The sequence below is a fragment of the Coturnix japonica genome, unplaced genomic scaffold (assembly GCF_054131305.1).
Source record: "Coturnix japonica strain WE unplaced genomic scaffold, WE-NBRP24 Scf138, whole genome shotgun sequence".
Lineage (NCBI taxonomy): Eukaryota > Metazoa > Chordata > Aves > Galliformes > Phasianidae > Coturnix > Coturnix japonica.
The window spans coordinates 46,699-68,186 of record NW_028189041.1 but is presented as its reverse complement, the minus strand read 5'-3'; the positions used below and the strand labels follow the sequence as shown (position 1 = coordinate 68,186).

The window sequence follows — 21,488 nt, the reverse complement described above, 5'->3', positions numbered from 1 at the left end:
GGGGGGAGATATGGGGATATATGGGGGAGATATGGGGGGAGATATGGGGATATATGGGGGGAGATGGGGGGAGATATGGGGGGATATGGGGGGATGGGGGGAGATGGGGAAGATATGGGGGATATGGGGGAGATATGGGGGGAGATGGGGGGAGATGGGGGAGATATGGGGGGAGATATGGGGGGAGATGGGGGAGATACGGGGGATATGAGGGGAGATGGGGGAGATATGGGGGGAGATGGGGGGAGATATGGGGGAGATATGGGGGGAGAGATATGGGGGGAGATGGGGGGGAGATGGGGGAGAGATGGGGGGAGATATGGGGATATGGGGGAGATATGGGGGGAGATGGGGGAGATATGGGGGGTTATGGGGGGAGATGGGGGAGATATGGGGGGAGATGGGGGAGATATGGGGGGAGATATGGGGGGAGATATGGGGGAGATATGGGGGGAGATATGGGGGGAGATATGGGGGGAGATATGGGGGGATGGGGGGAGATATGGGGATATATGGGGGGAGATGGGGAGATATGGGGGGAGATATGGGGGAGATGGGGGGGATATGGGGGGAGATATGGGGGAGATGGGGGGAGATATGGGGGGAGATATGGGGGGAGATATGGGGGGAGATGGGGGGATGTGGGGGGAGATGTGGGGAGATATGGGGGAATATGGGGGAGAATATGGGGGGAGATGGGGGGATATGAGGATATGGGGGGAGATGGGGGAAGATGGGGATATGGGGGGGATATGGGAGAGATGGGGGGAGAGGGGGGGAGATATGGGGAGATATGGGGATATGGGGGGAGATGGGGGGAGATATGGGGGGAGATGTGGGAGATATGGGGGATGTGGGATATGGGGGGGGAGATGGGGGAGATATGGGGGGAGATATGGGGGATATGGGGGGGATATGGGGGAGATATGGGGGGAGATGGGGGAGATATGGGGGAGATATGGGGGATATGGGGGGAGATGGGGGAGATATGGGGGGATATGGGGAAGATATGGGGGGATATGGGGGGAGATATGGGGGGTTATTGGGGGAGATATGGGGGGGAGATGGGGGGAAATACGGGGGGATATATGGGGGGAAATGGGGGAGATATAGGGGGATATGGGGGGAGATATGGGGGATATGGGGGAGATATGGGGGGGAGATGGGGGGAAATAGGGGGGGATATATGGCGGGAGATGGGGGGAGAGATGGGGAATATGGGGGGAGATATGGGGGGATATGGGGGAGATGGGGGAGATATGGAGGGAGATATGGGGGGCATGGGGAGATATGGGGATATGGGGGGATATGGGGGAAATATGGGGGAGATATGGGGATATGGGAGGAGATACGGGGGGATATGGGGGGAGATATGGGGGATATGGGGGAGATATGGGGGGAGATGGGGGAGATATGGGGGGGAGATCGGGGAGATATGGGGGGAGGTATGGGGGGAGATATGGGGGGAGATGGGGGAGATATGGAGGGATATGGGGGGAGATATGGGGAAGATATGGGGGGAGATATGGGGGAGATGGGGGGAAATATGGGGGGAGATATGGGGGAAATATGGGGGAGATATGGGGATATGAGAGGAGATACGGGGGGATATGGGGGGAGATATGGGGGATATGGGGGGAGATGGGGGAGATATGGGGGGGAGATGGGGGGAGATATGGGGGAGATCGGGGAGATATGGGGGGAGGTATGAGTGGAGATTGGGGGGAGATATGGGGGGAGATGGGGGGAAATATGGGGGGAGATATGGGGGGATGGGGGGGATATGGGGATATGGGGGAGATATGGGGGAAATATGGGGGAGATATGGGGATATGGGAGGAGATACGGGGGGATATGGGGGATATGGGGGGGATATGGGGGGGAGATGGGTGAGATATGGGGGTTATGGGGGAATATGGGGAAGATATGGGGGGAGATGGGGGGAAATTTGGGGGGTATATGGGGGGAGATGGGGGAGATATGGGAGATATGGGGGGGATATGGGGGAGATGGGGGAGAGATGGGGGGAGATGGGGGGAGATATGGGGGAGATGGGGGAGATATGGGGTGATATGGGGGGATATGGGGGGGATGGGGGGGATATGGGAATATGGGGGAGATATGGGGGAAATATGGGGGAGATATGGGGATATGGGAGGAGATACGGGGGGATATGGGGGGAGATATGAGGGATATGGGGGGGATATGGGGAAGATATGGGGGGAGATGGGGGGATATATGGGGGGAGATGGGGGAGATATGGGGGAGATATGGGGAAGATATGGGGGGAGATGGGGGGGAGATGGGGAGAGATATGGGGGAGTGGGAGGGGTGGGGGGGTTATGGGAGAGATGCAGGTTATGGGGTTGGGGGGGTGCGGGGCTTATGGGGGGGTGGGGGGTCATGGGGGGGGTGCAGGGGTTATGGGGTAGATGGGGGGGGTGGGGGTTATGGGGTTGGGGTTATGGGGGGAGATGGGGGTTATGGGGTTGGGGGGGTTATGGGGAGAGATGGGGGTTATGGGGTTGGGGGGGTTATGGGGAGGGATGGGGTGGGGGGCGTGGAAGACCCGGGGGGGGAATGGGGGAGATGAGGGGATGGGGGGGAATGGGGGTCATAGGGATATGGGGCAGTGTGGGGTGTAATGGGTTATGGGAGCGGATTGGGGGGGAGGGGGACGTGGTTGGGGGGTGGGGGGTAAGAGGATGTGGGGGGTGGGGAGCTACAGGGACATGGGGGGGGATGGGGGTGTGGGGTGATGGGGGGATATGGGGCTGTTATGGGGCCGCTCTGGGGCTGTGCTCTGGGGCTGCTATGGGGTGGCTATGGGGCTGCTATGGGGTACTTGTGGGGCTGCTATGGGGAAGTTATGGGGCTGCTATGGGGTGGTTATGGGGTATTTATGTGTTATTTATGGGGCTGTCCCACAGACCTGTACTCCATCGGGTTATAGGGTTGCGATGGGGTGGCTATGGGGTTGCTATGGGGTGGCTATGGGGTTGCTATGGGGTGGCTATGGGGTGGCTATGGGGTTGCTATGGGGTGGCTATGGGGTGGCTATGGGGTGGCTATGGGGTTGCTATGGGGTGGCTATGGGGTTGCTATGGGGTTGCTATGGGGTGGCTATGGGGTGGCTATGGGGTGGCTATGGGGTTGCTATGGGGTGGCTATGGGGTGGCTATAGGGTACTTATGGGGTGGCTATGGGGTGGCTATGGGGTGGCTATAGGGTGGCTATGGGGTGGCTATGGGGTTGCTATGGGGTGGCTATGGGGTGGCTATGGGGTGGCTATAGGTTACTTATGGGGTGGCTATGGGGTGGCTATGGGGTGGTTATAGGGTGGCTATAGGGTTGCTATGGGGTGGCTATGGGGTGGCTATGGGGTACTTATGGGGCTGTCCCCACAGACCTGTACTCCATCGGGTTATGGGGTTGCTATGGGGTGGCTATGGGGTGGCTATGGGGTGGTTATAGGGTTGCTATGGGGTGGCTATGGGGTGGCTATGGGGTACTTATGGGGCTGTCCCCACAGACCTGTACTCCATCGGGTTATAGGGTTGCTATGGGGTGGCTATGGGGTGGCTATGGGGTAGCTATGGGGTGGCTATGGGGTGGCTATGGGGTTGCTATAGGGTTGCTATGGGGTTGCTATGGGGTGGCTATGGGGTGGCTATAGGGTTGCTATGGGGTGGCTATGGGGTGGCTATAGGGTTGCTATGGGGTGGCTATGGGGTGGCTATGGGGTTGCTATGGGGTGGCTATGGGGTGGCTATGGGGTGGCTATAGGGTTGCTATGGGGTGGCTATGGGGTGGCTATGAGGTGGCTATGGGGTGGCTATGGGGTGGCTATGGGGTGGCTATGGGGTGGCTATAGGGTTGCTATGGGGTGGCTATGGGGTGGCTATGGGGTGGCTATGGGGTGGCTATGGGGTTGCTATGGGGTGGCTATGGGGTGGCTATGGGGTTGCTATGGGGTGGCTGTGGGGTGGCTATGGGTTGCTATGGGGTGGCTATGGGGTGGCTATGGGGTGGCTATGGGGTGGCTATGGGGTTGCTATGGGGTGGCTATGGGGTGGCTATGGGGTGGCTATGGGGTTGCTATGGGGTGGCTATGGGGTTGCTATGGGGTGGCTGTGGGGTTGCTATGGGGTTGCTATGGGGTTGCTATGGGGTGGCTATGGGGTGGCTATGGGTACTTATGGGGCTGTCCCCACAGACCTGTACTCCATCGGGTTATAGGGTTGCTATGGGGTGGCTATGGGGTGGTTATAGGGTTGCTATGGGGTGGCTATGGGGTGGCTATAGGGTTGCTATGGGGTGGCTATGGGGTGGCTATGGGGTGGCTATGGGGTGGTTATAGGGTGGCTATGGGGTGGCTATAGGGTGGCTATGGGGTGGCTATGGGGTGGTTATAGGGTGGCTATGGGGTGGCTATGGGGTTGCTATGGGGTGGCTATGGGGTGGCTATGGGGTGGCTATAGGGTTGCTATGGGGTGGCTATGGGGTGGCTATGGGGTGGCTATAGGGTGGCTATGGGGTGGCTATGGGGTGGCTATGGGGTGGCTATGGGGTGGCTATGGGGTTGCTATGGGGTGGCTATAGGGTTGCTATGGGGTGGCTATGGGGTGGCTATGGGGTGGCTATGGGGTGGCTATAGGGTTGCTATGGGGTGGCTATAGGGTGGCTATGGGGTGGGCTATGGGGTTGCTATGGGGTGGCTATGGGGTGGCTATGGGGTGGCTATAGGGTTGCTATGGGGTAGCTATGGGGTGGCTATGGGTACTTATGGGGCTGTCCCCACAGACCTGTACTCCATCGGGTTATAGGGTTGCTATGGGGTGGCTATGGGGTGGCTATGGGGTGGCTATAGGGTTGCTATGGGGTGGCTATGGGGTACTTATGGGGCTGTCCCCACAGACCTGTACTCCATCGGGTTATAGGGTTGCTATGGGGTGGCTATGGGGTGGCTATGGGGTTGCTATGGGGTGGCTATGGGGTGGCTATGGGGTAGCTATAGGGTTGCTATGGGGTGGCTATGGGGTGGCTATGGGGTTGCTATGGGGCGGCTATGGGGTGGCTATGGGGCGGCTATGGGGTTGCTATGGGGTGGCTATGGGGTGGCTATGGGGTGGCTATGGGGTTGCTATGGGGTGGCTATGGGGTGGCTATAGGGTGGCTATGGGGTGGCTATGGGGTTGCTATGGGGTGGCTATGGGGTGGCTATGGGGTTGCTATGGGGTAGCTATGGGGTGGCTATGGGGTGGCTATGGGGTGGTTATAGGGTTGCTATGGGGTGGCTATGGGGTGGCTATGGGGTGGCTATAGGGTTGCTATGGGGTGGCTATGGGGTTGCTATGGGGTGGCTATAGGGTTGCTATGGGGTGGCTATGGGGTTGCTATGGGGTGGCTATGGGGTGGCTATGGGGTACTTATGGGGCTGTCCCCACAGACCTGTACTCCATCGGGTTATAGGGTTGCTATGGGGTGGCTATGGGGTGGCTATGGGTGGCTATAGGGTTGCTATGGGGTTGCTATGGGGTGGCTATGGGGTATTTATGGGGCTGTCCCCACAGACCTGTACTCCATCGGGTTATCGGGTTGCTATGGGGTGGCTATGGGGTGGCTATGGGGTTGCTATGGGGTGGCTATGGGGTGGCTATGGGGTACTTATGGGGCTGTCCCCACAGACCTGTACTCCATCGGGTTTATAGGGTTGCTATGGGGTGGCTATGGGGTTGCTATGGGGTTGCTATGGGGTGGCTATGGGGTAGCTATGGGGTGGCTATGGGGTGGTTATAGGGTGGCTATGGGGTGGCTATGGGGTGGCTATAGGGTTGCTATGGGGTGGCTATGGGGTGGCTATAGGGTACTTATGGGGTGGCTATAGGTACTTATGGGGCTGTCCCCACAGACCTGTACTCCATCGGGTTCCTGCCCCTGGAGAACGGGGTCCACGCGGTGGAGGTGCGGCTCAACGGCCGCCATGTTCCCGGGAGCCCCTTCAACGTCCGCGTGGGGGAGCAGAGCAACGACGCCGACCCCGCACTCGTCACCGCTTATGGGGCCGGGCTGCAGGGGGGGGTCACCGGTACGGGGGGGGGGGGACAATGGGGGGACAATGGGGGGGTGACAATGGGGGTGGGGGGGGACAATGGGGGGGTGACAATGGGGGTGGGGGGAGACAGTGGGGGTGGGGAGGGTGACAGTGGGGGTGTGACAGTGGGGGGGTGGGGTGGGGGTGTGACAATGGGGGGGTGACAATGGGGGGGTGATAATGGGGGTGTGACAATGGGGGGTGACAATGGGGGTGACAATGGGGGGGTGACAATGGGGGTGTGACAATGGGGGGTGACAATGGGGGGTGACAATGGGGGTGTGGGGTGGGGGTATGACAATAGGGGTATGACAATGGGGGGGTGACAATGGGGGGTGACAATGGGGGGGTGACAATGGGGTGTGACAATGGGGGGGTGATAATGGGGGTGTGACAATGGGGGGGGTGACAATGGGGGGGTGACAATGGGGGGGGTGACAATGGGGGGGTGACAATGGGGGTGTGACAATGGGGGTGTGACAATGGGGGGGGTGACAATGGGGGGGTGACAATGGGGGTGGGGGGGGACAATGGGGGTGTGATAATGGGGGAGGTGACAATGGGGGTGTGATAATGGGGGGTGACAATGGGGGGGTGACAATGAGGGGGGTGACAATGGGGGGGTGACAATATGGGTGTGGGATGGGGGAGGTGACAATGGGGGTGTGACAGTGGGGGTGTGGGGTGGGGTGGGGGGTGGGGGTGTGACAATGGGGGGGTGACAATGGGGGGTGACAATGGGGTGTGACAATGGGGGAGGTGACAATGGGGGGGTGACAGTGGGGTGTGACAATGGGGGGTGACAATGGGGGTGGGGGAAGACAGTGGGGGTGTGACAGTGGGGGTGTGGGGTGGGGTGGGGGTGTGACAGTGGGGGTGTGACAATGGGGTGTGACAATGGGGGAGGTGACGATGGGGGGGTGACAGTGGGGTGTGACAATGGGGGGTGACAATGGGGGTGTGACAATGGGGGGTGACAATGGGGGGGTGACAATGGGGTGTGACAATGGGGGAGGTGACAATGGGGGTGTGACAGTGGGGGGTGACAATGGGGGAGGTGACGATGGGGGGGTGACAGTGGGGTGTGACAATGGGGGGTGACAATGGGGGTGTGACAATGGGGGGTGACAATGGGGGTGTGATAATGGGGGTGCGACAATGGGGGTATGTGGGGGGGGTGACAATGGGGATGTGACACTGGGTGGGGACAGGAGGGGGGGCAATGGGGGTGGGGGTATGACAATGGGGGTGTGGGGTGGGGGTATGACAATGGGGGGGTGACAGTGGGGGTATGACAATGGGGGGGGGACAGGGGGGACAATGGGGGTGGGGGGGTGACAGTGGGGGTGTTGGGTGGGGGTATGACAATGGGGGTATGACAATGGGGGGGTGACAGTGGGGGGGTGACAATATGGGTGTGGGGTGGGGGAGGTGACAATGGGGGTGTGATAATGGGGGTGCGACAATGGGGGTATGGGGGGGTGACAATGGGGGGTGACAATGGGGGAGGTGACGATGGGGGGATGACAGTGGGGTGTGACAATGGGGGGTGACAATGGGGGTGTGATAATGGGGGCGCGACAATGGGGGTATGGGGGGGGTGACAATGGGGATGTGACAATATGGGTGTGGGGTGGGGGGAGACAATGGGGGTGTGACAATGGGGGGGGACAGGAGGGGGGGCAATGGGGGTGGGGGGAGTGACAATGGGGGTGTGGGGTGGGGGTATGACAATGGGGCTGTGACAATGGGGGAGATGACAATGGGGTGTGACAATGGGGGGGTGACAACGGGGGTGTGACAATATGGGTGTGGGATGGGGGAGGTGACAGTGGGGGTGTGGGGTGGGGGTATGACAATGGGGGGGTGACAATGGGGGTATGACAATGGGGGAGGTGACAATGGGAAGGACAGTGGGGTGTGACAATGGGGGGTGACAATGGGGGTGTGACAATGGGGGTGTGACAATGGGGATGTGACAATATGGGTGTGGGGTGGGGGAGTTGACAATGGGGGTGTGACAATGGGGGGGTGACAATGGGGGGTGACAATGGGGGGGTGACAGTATGGGTGTGGGATGGGGAGGTGACAATGGGGGTGTGACACTGGGGACGTGGCCATGGTTCCCAATGGTACCAGTAGGTTCCAGTGGGCACCAGTGAGTACTGACTGGGCCCATTGGGTTCTGGTGGGCCACGGTGAGTCCCACTGGGTGACAGTGGTACCAGTGGGTTCCAATGGGTGTCCATATGTACCAGTGGGTTCCAATGGGCTCCATTGAGTACCATTGGGTGCCATTGGGCTCCAGTGGGCTCCATTGAGTACCATTGGGTGCCATTGGGCAGCAGTGGGTTCCATTGAGTACCATTGGGTGCCATTGGGTGCCATTGGGCTCCAATGGGCGCCATTGAGTACCATTGGGTGCCATTGGGCAGCATTGGGTTCCAATGGGCGCCATTGAGTACCATTGGGTGCCATTGGGCAGCAGTGGGTTCCAATGGGCTCCATTGAGTACCATTGGGTGCCATTGGGCTCCAATGGGCTCCATTGAGTACCATTGGGTGCCATTGGGCTCCAGTGGGCTCCATTGAGTACCATTGGGTGCCATTGGGCTCCAATGGGCGCCATTGAGTACCATTGGGTGCCATTGGGCTCCAGTGGGCTCCATTGAGTACCATTGGGTGCCATTGGGCAGCTGTGGGTTCCAATGGGCTCCATTGAGTACCAGTGGGTGCCATTGGGCAGCACTGGGGTCCATTGAGTACCATTGGGTGCCATTGGGCAGCAGTGGGCTCCATTGAGTACCATTGGGTGCCATTGGGCAGCAGTGGGTTCCAATGAGTGCCATTGGGTGCCATTGGGCAGCAGTGGGTTCCAATGGGTTCCATTGGGTACCATTGGGTGCCATTGGGCTGCAGTGGGTTCCATTGAGTACCATTGGGTGCCATTGGGCAGCAGTGGGTTCCATTGAGTACCATTGGGTGCCATTGGGCAGCAGTGGGTTCCATTGAGTACCATTGGGTGCCATTGGGCAGCAGTGGGTTCCATTGAGTACCATTGGGTGCCATTGGGCAGCAGTGGGTTCCAATGGGCGCCATTGAGTACCATTGGGTGCCATTGGGCAGCAGTGGGTTCCAATGGGCGCCATTGAGTACCATTGGGTGCCATTGGGCAGCAGTGGGTTCCAATGGGCGCCATTGAGTACCATTGAGTACCATTGGGTGCCATTGGGCAGCAGTGGGTTCCATTGAGTACCATTGGTTGCCATTGGGCAGCAGTGGGTTCCATTGGGTACCATTGGGTGCCATTGGGCAGCAGTGGGTTCCATTGGGTACCATTGGGTGCCATTGGGCAGCAGTGGGTTCCATTGGGTACCATTGGGTTCCATTGGGCAGCAGTGGGTGCCATTGAGTACCATTGGGTGCCATTGGGCAGCAGTGGGTTCCATTGAGTACCATTGGGTGCCATTGGGCAGCAGTGGGCTCCATTGAGTACCATTGGGTGCCATTGGGCAGCAGTGGGTTCTGGTGGGCTCTATTGGGTACCATTGGGTGCCATTGGGCAGCAGTGGGTTCTGGTGGGCTGCATGGTGCCCCTCAGGCTCCGGTGGGTCGCAGTGGTGCTGATGGTTCCCTGTTGCCCCATAGGGGTGCGCTCCGAGTTCGTGGTCAAGACGGCCAACGCGGGGTCGGGGGCGCTGTCAGTCACCATCGACGGCCCCTCCAAGGTGACCCTGGATTGTGTGGAGTGCGCCGAGGGTCATCGCGTCACCTACACCCCCATGGCACCCGGGAACTACCTCATCTCCATCAAGTACGGCGGCCCGCACCACATCGTCGGCAGCCCCTTCAAGGCCAAGGTCACCGGTAAGGGCGGCACCCGTGGGTCCCAATGGGTGTCACTGTGGTGTCCCAATAGTGTCCCTATGGCTGCCCCTATTGGTGTCCCCATGGGTGTCACATTGGGTGTCCCTATGGGTGTCCCTATGGCTGCCCCTATGGGTGTCCCAATGGGTGTCACAGTGGGTGTCCCAGTGGTGTCCTATGGCTGCCCCTATGGGTGTCCCCATGGGTGTCACAGTAGGTGTCCCTATGGCTGCCCCTATAGGTGTCCCTATGGGTGTCACAGTAGGTGTCCCTATGGCTGTCCCTATGGCTGTCCCTATGGATGTCCCTATGGGTGTCCCAGTGGGTATCCCTATGGGTGTCCCTATGGGTGTCCCCATGGGTGTCACAGTGGGTGTCCTATGGCTGTCCCTATGGGTGTCCCTATTAGTGATCTGGTGGTGTCCTCATGGGTGTCCCTACAGATGTCCCTATGGGTGTCCCAGTGGGTATCCCTATGGGTGTCCCTATGGCTGTCCCTATGGGTGTCCCCATGGGTGTCACAGTAGGTGTCCCTATGGCTGTCCCTATGGGTGTCACAGTAGGTGTCCCTATGGCTGTCCCTATGGCTGTCCCTATGGGTGTCCCTATGGGTGACCATGGGTGTCCCCATGGGTGTCACTGTGGGTGTCCCTATTAGAGATCTGGTGGTGTCCTCATGGGTGTCCCTACAGATGTCCCTATGGGTGTCCCAATGGGTGTCCCTATGACTGTGCCTATGGGTGTCCCCATGGGTGTCCCTGTGGGTGTCCCCATGGCTGTCCCTATGGGTGTCCCTATGGGTGTCCCAGTGGGTGTCCATATGGATGTCCCTATGGGTGTCCCAGTGGGTGTCCATATGGGTGTCCCTATGGGTGTCCCAGTGGGTGTCCATATGGATGTCCCTATGGGTGTCCCAGTGGGTGTCCCTATGGGTGTCCCAGTGGGTGTCCCTATGGGTGTCACTGTGGGTGTCCCTATGGCTGTCCCTATGGGTGTCCCTATGGGTGACCTGGTGGTGTCCCAATGGGTGTCGCCATTGGTGTCACTGTAGGTGTCCCTATTAGTGATCTGGTGGTGTCCTCATGGGTGTCCCTACAGATGTCCCTATGGGTGTCCCTATGGCTGTCCCTATGGCTGCCCCTATGGGTGTCCCCATGGGTGTCACTGTGGGTGTCCCTATGGCTGTCCCTATGGCTGTCCCTATGGGTGACCTAGTGGTGTCCCAATGGGTGTCCCCATTGGTGTCACTGTGGGTGTCCCTATTAGTGATCTAGTGGTGTCCCCATGGCTGTCCCTACAGATGTCCCTATGGGTGTCCCTATGGGTGTCCCAGTGGGTGTCCATATGGATGTCCCTATGGGTGTCCCAGTGGGTATCCCTATGGGTGTCCCTATGGGTGTCCCAGTGGGTGTCTCAGTGGTGTCCCTATGGATGTCCCTATGGGTGTCCCTATGGGTGACCTGGTGGTGTCCCTATGGGTGTCCCCATTGGTGTCACTGTGGGTGTCCCTATTAGTGATCTGGTGGTGTCCTCATGGGTGTCCCTACAGATGTCCTTATGGGTGTCCCTATGGGTGTCCCAGTGGTGTCCCTATGGCTGCCCCTATGGGTGTCCCTATGGGTGTCACAGTGGGTGTCCCTATGGCTGTCCCTATGGGTGTCCCCATGGCTGTCCCTATGGCTGCCCCTATAGGTGTCCCTATGGGTGTCCCCATGGGTGTCCCTGTGGGTGTCTCAGTGGTGTCCCTACAGATGTCCCTATGGGTGTCCCCATGGGTGACCTGGTGGTGTCCCACTGTGTGTCCCAGTGGGTGTCCCAATGGTGTCCCTGTGGTGTCCTGTTGGTGTCCCCATGATGTCCCCATAATGTCCCCATGGTGTCCTCATGATGTCCCAATGGTGTCCCCATGATGTCCCCATAATGTCCCCATGGTGTCCCATTGGTGTCCCCATGATGTCCCCATAATGTCCTGTTGGTGTCCCATTGGTGTCCCCATAATGTCCCCATGGTGTCCCCATAATGTCCTTATGATGTCCCCATGGTGTCCCCATGATGTCCCCATAATGTCCCCATGGTGTCCCATTGGTGTCCCCATGGTGTCCCCATAATGTCCTTATGATGTCCCCATGGTGTCCCATTGGTGTCCCCATGGTGTCCCCATAATGTCCTTATGATGTCCCCTTGGTGTCCCATTGGTGTCCCCATAATGTCCTTATGATGTCCCCATGGTGTCCCCATGGTGTCCCCATAATGTCCCCATGGATGTCCCAATGGTGTCCCCATAATGTCCCAATGCTGTCCCTATAATGTCCCACTGGTGTCCCCATGATGTCCCCATAATGTCCCCTTGGTGTCCCATTGGTGTCCCCATGATGTCCCCATAATGTCCTAATGGTGTCCCTGTGGTCCCCATAATGTCCCAGTGGGTGTCCCTGTGGAGTCCCCACGGTGTTCCATTGGTGTCCCCAAGATTGGTTTCTCATTGGTGTCCCCATGGTGTCCCTTTGGTGTCCCATTAGTGTCCCTATAATGTTCCCATAATGTCCCCATGATGTCCCCATAGTGTCCTGTTGGTGTCTCCATGATGTCCCCATAATGTCCCCATGGTGTCACCATGTTGTCCCACTGGTGTCCCCATAATGTCCCCATGGTGTCCCCATAATGTCCCCATGATGTCCCCATAGTGTCCTGTTGGTGTCTCCATGATGTCCCCATGGTGTCCCATTGGTGTCCCCATGGTGTCCCCATAATGTCCTTATGATGTCCCCATGGTGTCCCCATGATGTCCCAATGCTGTCCCCATGGATGTCCCAATGGTGTCCCCATAATGTCCCAATGCTGTCCCATAATGTCCCAGTGGGCGTCCCTGTGGTGTCCCCATGGTGTCCCATAATGTCCCCATGGTGTCCCCATGGTGTCCCATTAGTGTCCCCATAATGTCCCCATGGTGTCCCAATGCTGTCCCCATAGTCCCCATAATGTCCCAGTGGGTGTCCCTGTGGTGTCCTGTTGGTGTCCCATTGGTGTCCCCATAATGTCCCCATGGTGTCCCCATAATGTCCTTACGATGTCCCCTTGGTGTCCCATTAGTGTCCCCATGGTGTCCCCTTGGTGTACCACTGATGTCCCTGTGGTGTCCCCATGGTGTCCCATAATGTCCCCATGGTGTCCCCTTGGTGTCCCATTAGTGTCCCCATAATGTCCCCTTGGTGTCCCATTGGTGTCCCCATAATGTCCTTATGATGTCCCCTTGGTGTCCCATTGGTGTCCCCATAATGTCCTTATGATGTCCCCATGGTGTCCCATTGGTGTCCCCTTGGTGTCCCATTGGTGTCCCCATGTTGTCCCCTTGGTGTACCACTGATGTCCCCATGTTGTCCCCTTGGTGTACCACTGATGTCCCCATGGTGTCCCCTTGGTGTCCCCTTGGTGTCCCATAATGTCCCCATGGTGTCCCATTAGTGTCCCCTTGGTGTCCCCTTGGTGTCCCATTAGTGTCCCCATGGTGTCCCCTTGGTGTACCACTGATGTCCCCGTGGTGTCCCCCCATTGCCCCCACCCATCCCCCCCTCCCTGACGTCCCCTGTTTCAGGCCCCCGCCTGTCGGGGGGTCACAGCCTGCACGAGACGTCCTCGGTGCTGGTGGAGACGGTGACGCGGGGGTCTCGCGGCCCCCCCTCGTTTGGGGGGCTCCCCAAGTTCTCGTCGGACGCCAGCAAAGTGGTGGCGCGTGGGCCGGGGCTCAGCACCGCCTTCGTGGGCCAGAAGAACCACTTCACTGTCGACTGCAGCAAAGCCGGTGGGTGGGGGGTGAGGGGGGCAGGGGGGGGCTTTGGGAATGGGAGCCGGTGGGGTCCAATGGGAGCGGGAGGGATCTGGTGGGATCCAGTAGGACCTGGTGGGACCTAATGGGATCTGGTTTGACCTGGTCAGTCTGCTGGGATCTGGTGGGATTCGATGGGAGCTGATGGGGCCCAGTGGGATCCAATGGGATGCAATGGGACCTGGTGGGATCCAGTGGTACCTGGTGGTACATAATGGGATCTGGTTTGACCCGGTTGGTCTGCTGGGATCTGGTGGGATCCAATGGGACCTGGTTTGACCCAGTCAGTCTGCTGGGATCTGGTGGGATTTGATGGGAGGTGGTGGGGCCCGGTGTGGTCCAATGGGATCAAGTGGTATTTGGTGGGATCCAGTGGGACCTGGTGGGATCTGGTGGGATCCAATGGAAAATGGTGGGATCTGGTGGGATCCAATGGGACCTGGTTTGACCCAGTCGGTCTGCTCAGATCTGGTGGGATCCAGTGGGATCTGGTGGGATCCAATGGGACCCAGTGGGACCTAATGGGATCTGGTTTGACCTGGTTGTTCTGCTGGGATCTGGTGGGATTCAATGGGAACTGATGGGATCTGGTGGGACCTAATTGGACCTGGTGGGATCCAATGGGATCTGGTGGGATCCAGTAGGACCTGGTGGGACCTAATGGGATCTGGTTTGACCTGGTCAGTCTGCTGTGATCTGGTGGGATTCGATGGGAGCTGATGGGGCCCAGTGGGATCCAATGGGATGCAATGGGACCTGGTGGGATCCAGTGGGACCTGGTGGTACATAATGGGATCTGGTTTGACCTGGTTGGTCTGCTGGGATCTGGTGGGATCCAGTGGGACCTGGTTTGACCCAGTCGGTCTGCTGGGATCCAGTGGGATCTGGTTTGACCCAGTCGGTCTGCTCAGATCTGGTGGGATCCAGTGGGATCTGGTGGGATCCAATGGGACCCAGTGGGACCTAATGGGATCTGGTTTGACCTGGTTGTTCTGCTGGGATCTGGTGGGATTCAATGGGAACTGATGGGATCTGGTGGGACCTAATTGGACCTGGTGGGATCCAATGGGATCTGGTGGGATCCAGTAGGACCTGGTGGGACCTAATGGGATCTGGTTTGACCTGGTCAGTCTGCTGTGATCTGGTGGGATTCGATGGGAGCTGATGGGGCCCAGTGGGATCCAATGGGATGCAATGGGACCTGGTGGGATCCAGTGGGACCTGGTGGTACATAATGGGATCTGGTTTGACCTGGTTGGTCTGCTGGGATCTGGTGGGATCCAGTGGGACCTGGTTTGACCCAGTCGGTCTGCTCAGATCTGGTGGGATCCAGTGAGATCTGGTGGGATCCAATGGGACCTGGTGGGACCTAATGGGATCTGGTTTGACCTGGTTGGTCTGCTGGGATCTGGTGGGGTTCAATGGGAACGGATGGGATCTGGTGGGACCTAATTGGACCTGGTGGGATCCAATGGGACCTTGTTTGACCCAGTTGGTCTGCTGGGATCTGGTGGGATCCAGTGGGACCTGGTTTGACCCACTCGGTCTGCTGGGATCTGGTGGGATCTTCAATGGGACCTGGTGGGGCCTGATGGGGTCCAATGGGATGCAGTGGGATCCAATGGGACCTGGTGGGATCCAGTGGGACCTGGTGGGATCCAATGGGACCTGGTGGGACCTAATGGGATCTGGTTTGACCTGGTTGGTCTGCTGGGATCTGGTGGGATTCAATGGGAACGGATGGGATCTGGTGGGACCTAATTGGACCTGGTGGGATCCAATGGGACCTGGTTTGACCCAGTTGGTCTGCTTGGATCTGGTGGGATCTTCAATGGGAGCTGGTGGGGCCTGATGGGGTCCAATGGGATGCTGTGGGATCCAATGGGACCCGGTGGGATCCAGTGGGACCTGATGGGACCTAATGGGATCTAGTTTGACCTGGTTGGTCTGGTGGGATCCAGTGGGATCTGGTGGGATCCAATGGGACCCGGTGGGACCTAATGGGATCTGGTTTGACCTGGTTGGTCTGCTGGGATCTGGTGGGATTCAATGAGAACTGGTGGGATCTGGTGGGACCTAATTGGACCTGTTGGGATCCAATGGGACCTGGTTTGACCCAGTCGGTCTGCTCGGATCTGGTGGGATCCAGTGGGACCTGGTTTGACCCAGTCGGTCTGCTCAGATCTGGTGGGATCTTCAATGGGAGCTGGTGGGGCCTGATGGGGTCCAATGGGATGCAGTGGGATCCAATGGGACCTGGTGGGATCCAGTGGGACCTGGTGGGACCTAATGGGATGTAGTTTGACCTGGTTGGTCTGATGGGATCCAGTGGGATTTGATGGGATCTGGTGGGATCCAATGGGACCTGGTTTGACCCGGTTGGTCTGCAGGTATCTGGTGGGATTGAATGGGAACAGATGGGATCTGGTGGGATCCAGTGGGACCCGATGGGATCTGGTGGGATCCAATGGGACCCAGTGGGATTTCGTGGGATCCAATGGGACCCAGTGGGATCTGGTGGGATTTGATGGGAGCTGGTGGGGCCCAGTGGGATCCAATGGGACCCAGTGGGACCTGGTGGGGTCCAATGGGACCGAGTAGGATCTGGTGGGATTCCATGGGAGCTGGTGGGACCTGGCCGGTCTGCTGGGATCTGGTGGGGTTCGATGGGACCTGGTGGAGCCTGGTGGGATCTGGTGGGATCCAGTAGGACCTGGTGGGACCTAATGGGACCTGCTGGGATCCAGTGTGACCTGGTTTGACCAGTGGGATCCAATGGGACCCAGTGGGATCTGGTGGGATCCAATAGGACCTGCTTTGACCCAGTCAGTCTGCTGGGATCTGGTAGGATTTGATGGGAGCTGGTGGGGCCCAGTGGGATCCAATGGGACCCAGTAGGATCTGGTGGGATCCCATGGGACCCATTGGGATCTGGTAGGATCCCATAGGACCCAGTGGGATCTGGTGGGGTTCCATGGGACCCAGTGGGATGTGGTGGGATTCCATGGGACCCAGTGGGATCTGGTGGGGTTTGATGGAGCCTGGTGGGATCTGATGGGATCCATTGGGACCTGGTGATACCTAATGGGACCTGCTGGGATCCAGTGTGACCAGGTTTGACCAGTGGGATCCAATGGGACCCAGTGGGATCTGGTGGAATCCAATGGGACCTGATTTGACCCAGTCAGTCTGCTGGGATCTGGTGGGGCCCAGTGGGATCCAATGGGACCCAGTAGGATCTGGTGGGATCCCATGGGACCCAGTAGGATCTGGTGGGATCCCATGGGACCCAGTGGGATCTGGTGGGATCCCATGGGATCTGGTGGGGTTCCACGGGACCCAGTGGGATCTGGTGGGATCCCATGGGACCCAGTGGAATCCCATAGGACCCGATGGGATCTGGTGGGGTTCCATGGGACCCAGTGGGATCTGGTGGGATCCCATGGGACCCAGTGGGATCTGGTGGGATCCAATGGGACCCGGTGGGATCTGGTGGGATCCCATGGGACCCAGTGGGATCTGGTGGGATTCCATGGGAGCGAATGGGGCCCGGTGGGATCCATTGGGACCCAGTGGGATCTGGTGGGATCCAATGGGACCCAGTGGGATCTGGTGGGATTCCATGGGAGCGAATGGGGCTCGGTGGGATCCAATGGGACCCAGTGGGATCTGGTGGGATTCCATGGGAGCGAATGGGGCTCGGTGGGATCCATTGGGACCCAGTGGGACCTGTTGGGATCTGGTGGGATCCCATGGGACCCAGTGGGATCTGGTGGGATTCCATGGGAGCGAATGGGGCCCGGTGGGATCCATTGGGACCCAGTGGGACCTGTTGGGATCCCATGGGAGTGAATGGGGCTCGGTGGGATCCATTGGGACCCAGTGGGACATGTTGGGATCCAATGGGACCCAGTGGGATCTGGTGGGATCCAATGGGACCCAGTGGGATCTGGTGGGATTCCATGGGAGCGAATGGGGCCCGGTGGGATCCATTGGGACCCAGTGGGACCTGTTGGGATCCAATGGGACCCAGTAGGATCTGGTGGGATTCCATGGGAGCTGGTGGGACCTGGTCGGTCTGCTGGGATCTGGTGGGGTTCGATGGGACCTGGTGGAGCCTGGTGGGATCTGATGGGATCCATTGGGACCTGGTGATACCTAATGGAACCTGTTGGGATCCAGTGTGACCAGGTTTGACCAGTGGGATCCAATGGGACCCAGTGGGATCTGGTGGAATCCAATGGGACCTGGTTTGACCCAGTCAGTCTGCTGGGATCTGGTGGGATTCGATGGAAGCTGATGGGGCCCAGTGGGATCCAATGGGACCCAGTGGGACCTGTTGGGATCTGGTGGGATCCCATGGGACCCAGTGGGATCTGGTGGGATCCAATGGGACCCAGTGGGACCTGTTGGGATCCCATGGGAGTGAATGGGGCTCAGTGGGATCCATTGGGACCCAGTGGGATCTGGTGGGATCCCATGGGAGTGAATGGGGCTCGGTGGGATCCATTGGGACCCAGTGGGACCTGTTGGGATGCCATGGGACCCAGTGGGATCTGGTGGGATCCAATGGGACCCAGTGGGATCTGGTGGGATCCCATGGGAGCGAATGGGGCCCGGTGGGATCCATTGGGACCCAGTGGGACCTGTTGGGATCCAATGGGACCCAGTGGGATCTGGTGGGATCCAATGGGACCCAGTGAGATCTGGTGGGATTCCATGGGAGTGAATGGGGCCCGGTGGGATTCAATGGGACCCAGTGGGATCTGGTGGGATCCCATGGGACCCAGTGGGACCTGTTGGGATTCCATGGGAGTGAATGGGGCTCGGTGGGATCCATTGGGACCCAGTGGGATCTGGTGGGATCCCATGGGAGCGAATGGGGCTCGGTGGGATCCCATGGGACCCAGTGGGACCTGTTGGGATCCAATGGGACCCAGTGGGATCTGGTGGGATCCCATGGGACCCACTGGGATCTGGTGGGATCCCATGGGACCCACTGGGATCTGGTGGGATTCCATGGGACCCAGTGGGATCTGATGGGATTCCATGGGACCCAGTGGGATCTGGTGGGATCCCATGGGACCAGTGGGATCTGGTGGGATTCCATGGGAGCGAATGGGGCCCGGTGGGATCCATTGGGACCCAGTGGGACCTGTTGGGATCCCATGGGAGTGAATGGGGCTCGGTGGGATCCATTGGGACCCAGTGGGACCTGATGGGATCCAATAGGACCCAGTAGGATCTGGTGGGATCCCATGGGACCCAATGGGATCTGGTGGGATCCCATGGGAGCGAATGGGGCCCAGTGGGATCCATTGGGACCCAGTGGGACCTGTTGGGATCCCATGGGACCCAGTGGGATCTGGTGGGATCCAATGGGACCCAGTGGGATCTGGTGGGATTCCATGGGAGCGAATGGGGCTCGGTGGGATCCATTGGGACCCAGTGGGACCTGTTGGGATCCCATGGGACCCAGTGGGATCTGGTGGGATCCAATGGGACCCAGTGGGATCTGGTGGGATCCCATGGGAGCGAATGGGGCTCGGTGGGATCCATTGGGACCCATTGGGACCTGTTGGGATCCCATGGGACCCAGTGGGATCTGGTGGGATCCCATGGGAGCGAATGGGGCTCGGTGGGATCCATTGTGACCCAGTGGGACCTGTTGGGATCCCATGGGAGCCGTTGGGTTCTGCTGGGCCCCGCTGTGACCCGCCGTGCTGTGCCCACAGGCAGCAACATGCTGATGGTGGGGGTGCACGGCCCGAAGACGCCGTGCGAGGAGGTTTACGTGAAACACGTGGGGAACCGGCTGTACAACGTCACCTACACCGTCAAGGAGAAGGGAGACTACGTCCTCATCCTGCGCTGGGGGGACGACAGCGTCCCGGGGAGCCCCTTCAGGGTCACTGTGCCCTGACGGAGATTTGGGTTGAAAAAGGGCGGATTTGGGTAAAAGGAGCCCGGAGAGCGGCAATAAAAACACTGGGATTGCAGCGGGAGTCGTGGTCATTGGGGGGGTGGGGGATGGGGGGGGTTCATAGGGGGTCTGTAGGGGGGTTCAGGGCGTCACTATAGTGTCACTGCTCCCTGAGAGTGTTTTGGGGTGAAAAAAGGCAAAAATGGGCAAAAACGGTGACCATAAAAACAGTGGGACTGCAGTAGGGGTTGGGGGGTGTGGGGGTCCATAGGGGGTCCCTGGGGGCCCTTTGGGTGTCACTATGGTGTCACTGCACCCTGAGAGCGTTTTGGGGTGAAAAAGGGCAAGAATGGGCAAAAACAGGTACAATAAAAACAGTGGGACTGCAGTGGGAATTGTGGGCATTGATAGGGTGGGGGTTGGGGGGCTGTGGGGGTCCATAGGGGTCTATAGGGGCCTATAGGGGGCCTCTGGGTGTTCCTATGGTGTCACTGTGCCCTGAGAGTGTTTTGGGGTGAAAAAGGGCAAAAATGGGCAAAAACGGTGACTATAAAAGCAGTGGGACTGCAGTGGGAGTTGTGGGCACTAGGAGGGGGGGGGGGGGGGGTGGTTGGATGGGGGTCCGTAGGGGTCTATAGGGGGTTTCTGGGGTGGGATCTGGGGGTCCCTATAGTGTCACTGCGCCCTGAGGGTGTTTTGGGCTGAAAAAGGGCAAAAATGGGCAAAAAGAGGGACAATAAAAGCAGTGGGACTGCAGTGGGAGTGGTGGGCATTGAGGAAGGGGGCTGGAGGGGGAGGGCCAATAAAGGGTCTGGAGGGGGTTTCATAGGGGTCTACAGGGGGGGCTTTGGGTGTCACTATAGTGTCACTGCGCCCTGAGGGCGTTTTGGGGTGAGAAAGGGCAAAAATGGGCAAAAAGGTGACCATAAAAATAGTGGGACTGCAGTGGGAGTTGTGGGCACTTGGGGGGGGGGGGGGGGCAGGGGGGGGGTCCATAGGGGTCTATAGGGGTTTCTGGGGTGGGCTCTGGGGGTCCCTATAGTGTCACTGAACCCTGAGGGTGTTTTGGGGTGAAAAAGGTCAAAAATGGGCAAAAAGAGGGACAAAAAAAGCAGTGGGACTGCAGTGGGAGTGGTGGGCATTGAGGAAGGGGGCTGGAGGGGGAGGGCCAATAAAGGGTCTGGAGGGGGTTTCATAGGGGTCTACAGGGGGGGCTTTGGGTGTCACTATGGTGTCACTGTGCCCTAAGAGCGTTTTGGGGTGAAAAAGGGCAAGAATGGGCAAAAAGGTGACCATAAAAATAGTGGGACTGCAGTGGGAGCTGTGGGCACTGGGGGGGGGGGGGGAAGGGTGGGGGTCCATAGGGGTCTATAGGGGGTTTCTGGGGTGGGCTCTGGGGGTCCCTATAGTGTCACTGCGCCCTGAGGGTGTTTTGGGCTGAAAAAGGGCAAAAATGGGCAAAAAGGTGACTATAAAAACAGTGGAACTGCAGTGGGAGTTGTGGGCATTGAGGAAGGGGGCTGGAGGGGGAGGGCCAATAAAGGGTCTGGAGGGGGTTTTATAGGGGTCTACAGGGGGGGCTTTGGGTGTCACTATGGTGTCACTGTGCCCTGAGGGTGTTTTGGGGTGAAAAAGGTCAAAAATGGGCAAAAGGAGGGACCATAAAAATAGTGGGACTGCAGTGGGAGTTGTGGGCACTGGGGGTGGGGGGGGGGCAGGGTGGGGGTCCATAGGGGTCTATAGGGGGTTTCTGGGGTGGGATCTGGGGGTCCCTATAGTGTC

The 21,488-nt window shown here is 58.9% G+C and overlaps 1 protein-coding gene across 1 annotated transcript in view; it reads left to right on the top strand.

The window, feature by feature from the left end:
• Nucleotides 1-19,782, top strand: part of LOC146751102 (filamin-B-like) — a 24,456-nt gene extending 4,674 nt beyond the window's left edge. The window contains exons 2-5 of the mRNA XM_085535598.1: nucleotides 5,866-6,088; nucleotides 9,742-9,960; nucleotides 13,553-13,759; nucleotides 19,519-19,782. Of these exons, the coding sequence (XP_085391724.1) occupies nucleotides 5,866-6,088; nucleotides 9,742-9,960; nucleotides 13,553-13,759; nucleotides 19,519-19,706 (837 nt within the window). The 3' untranslated portion in view covers nucleotides 19,707-19,782. The remainder of the gene's footprint in view (nucleotides 1-5,865; nucleotides 6,089-9,741; nucleotides 9,961-13,552; nucleotides 13,760-19,518) is intronic.
• Nucleotides 19,783-21,488: the final 1,706 nt, after the last annotated feature.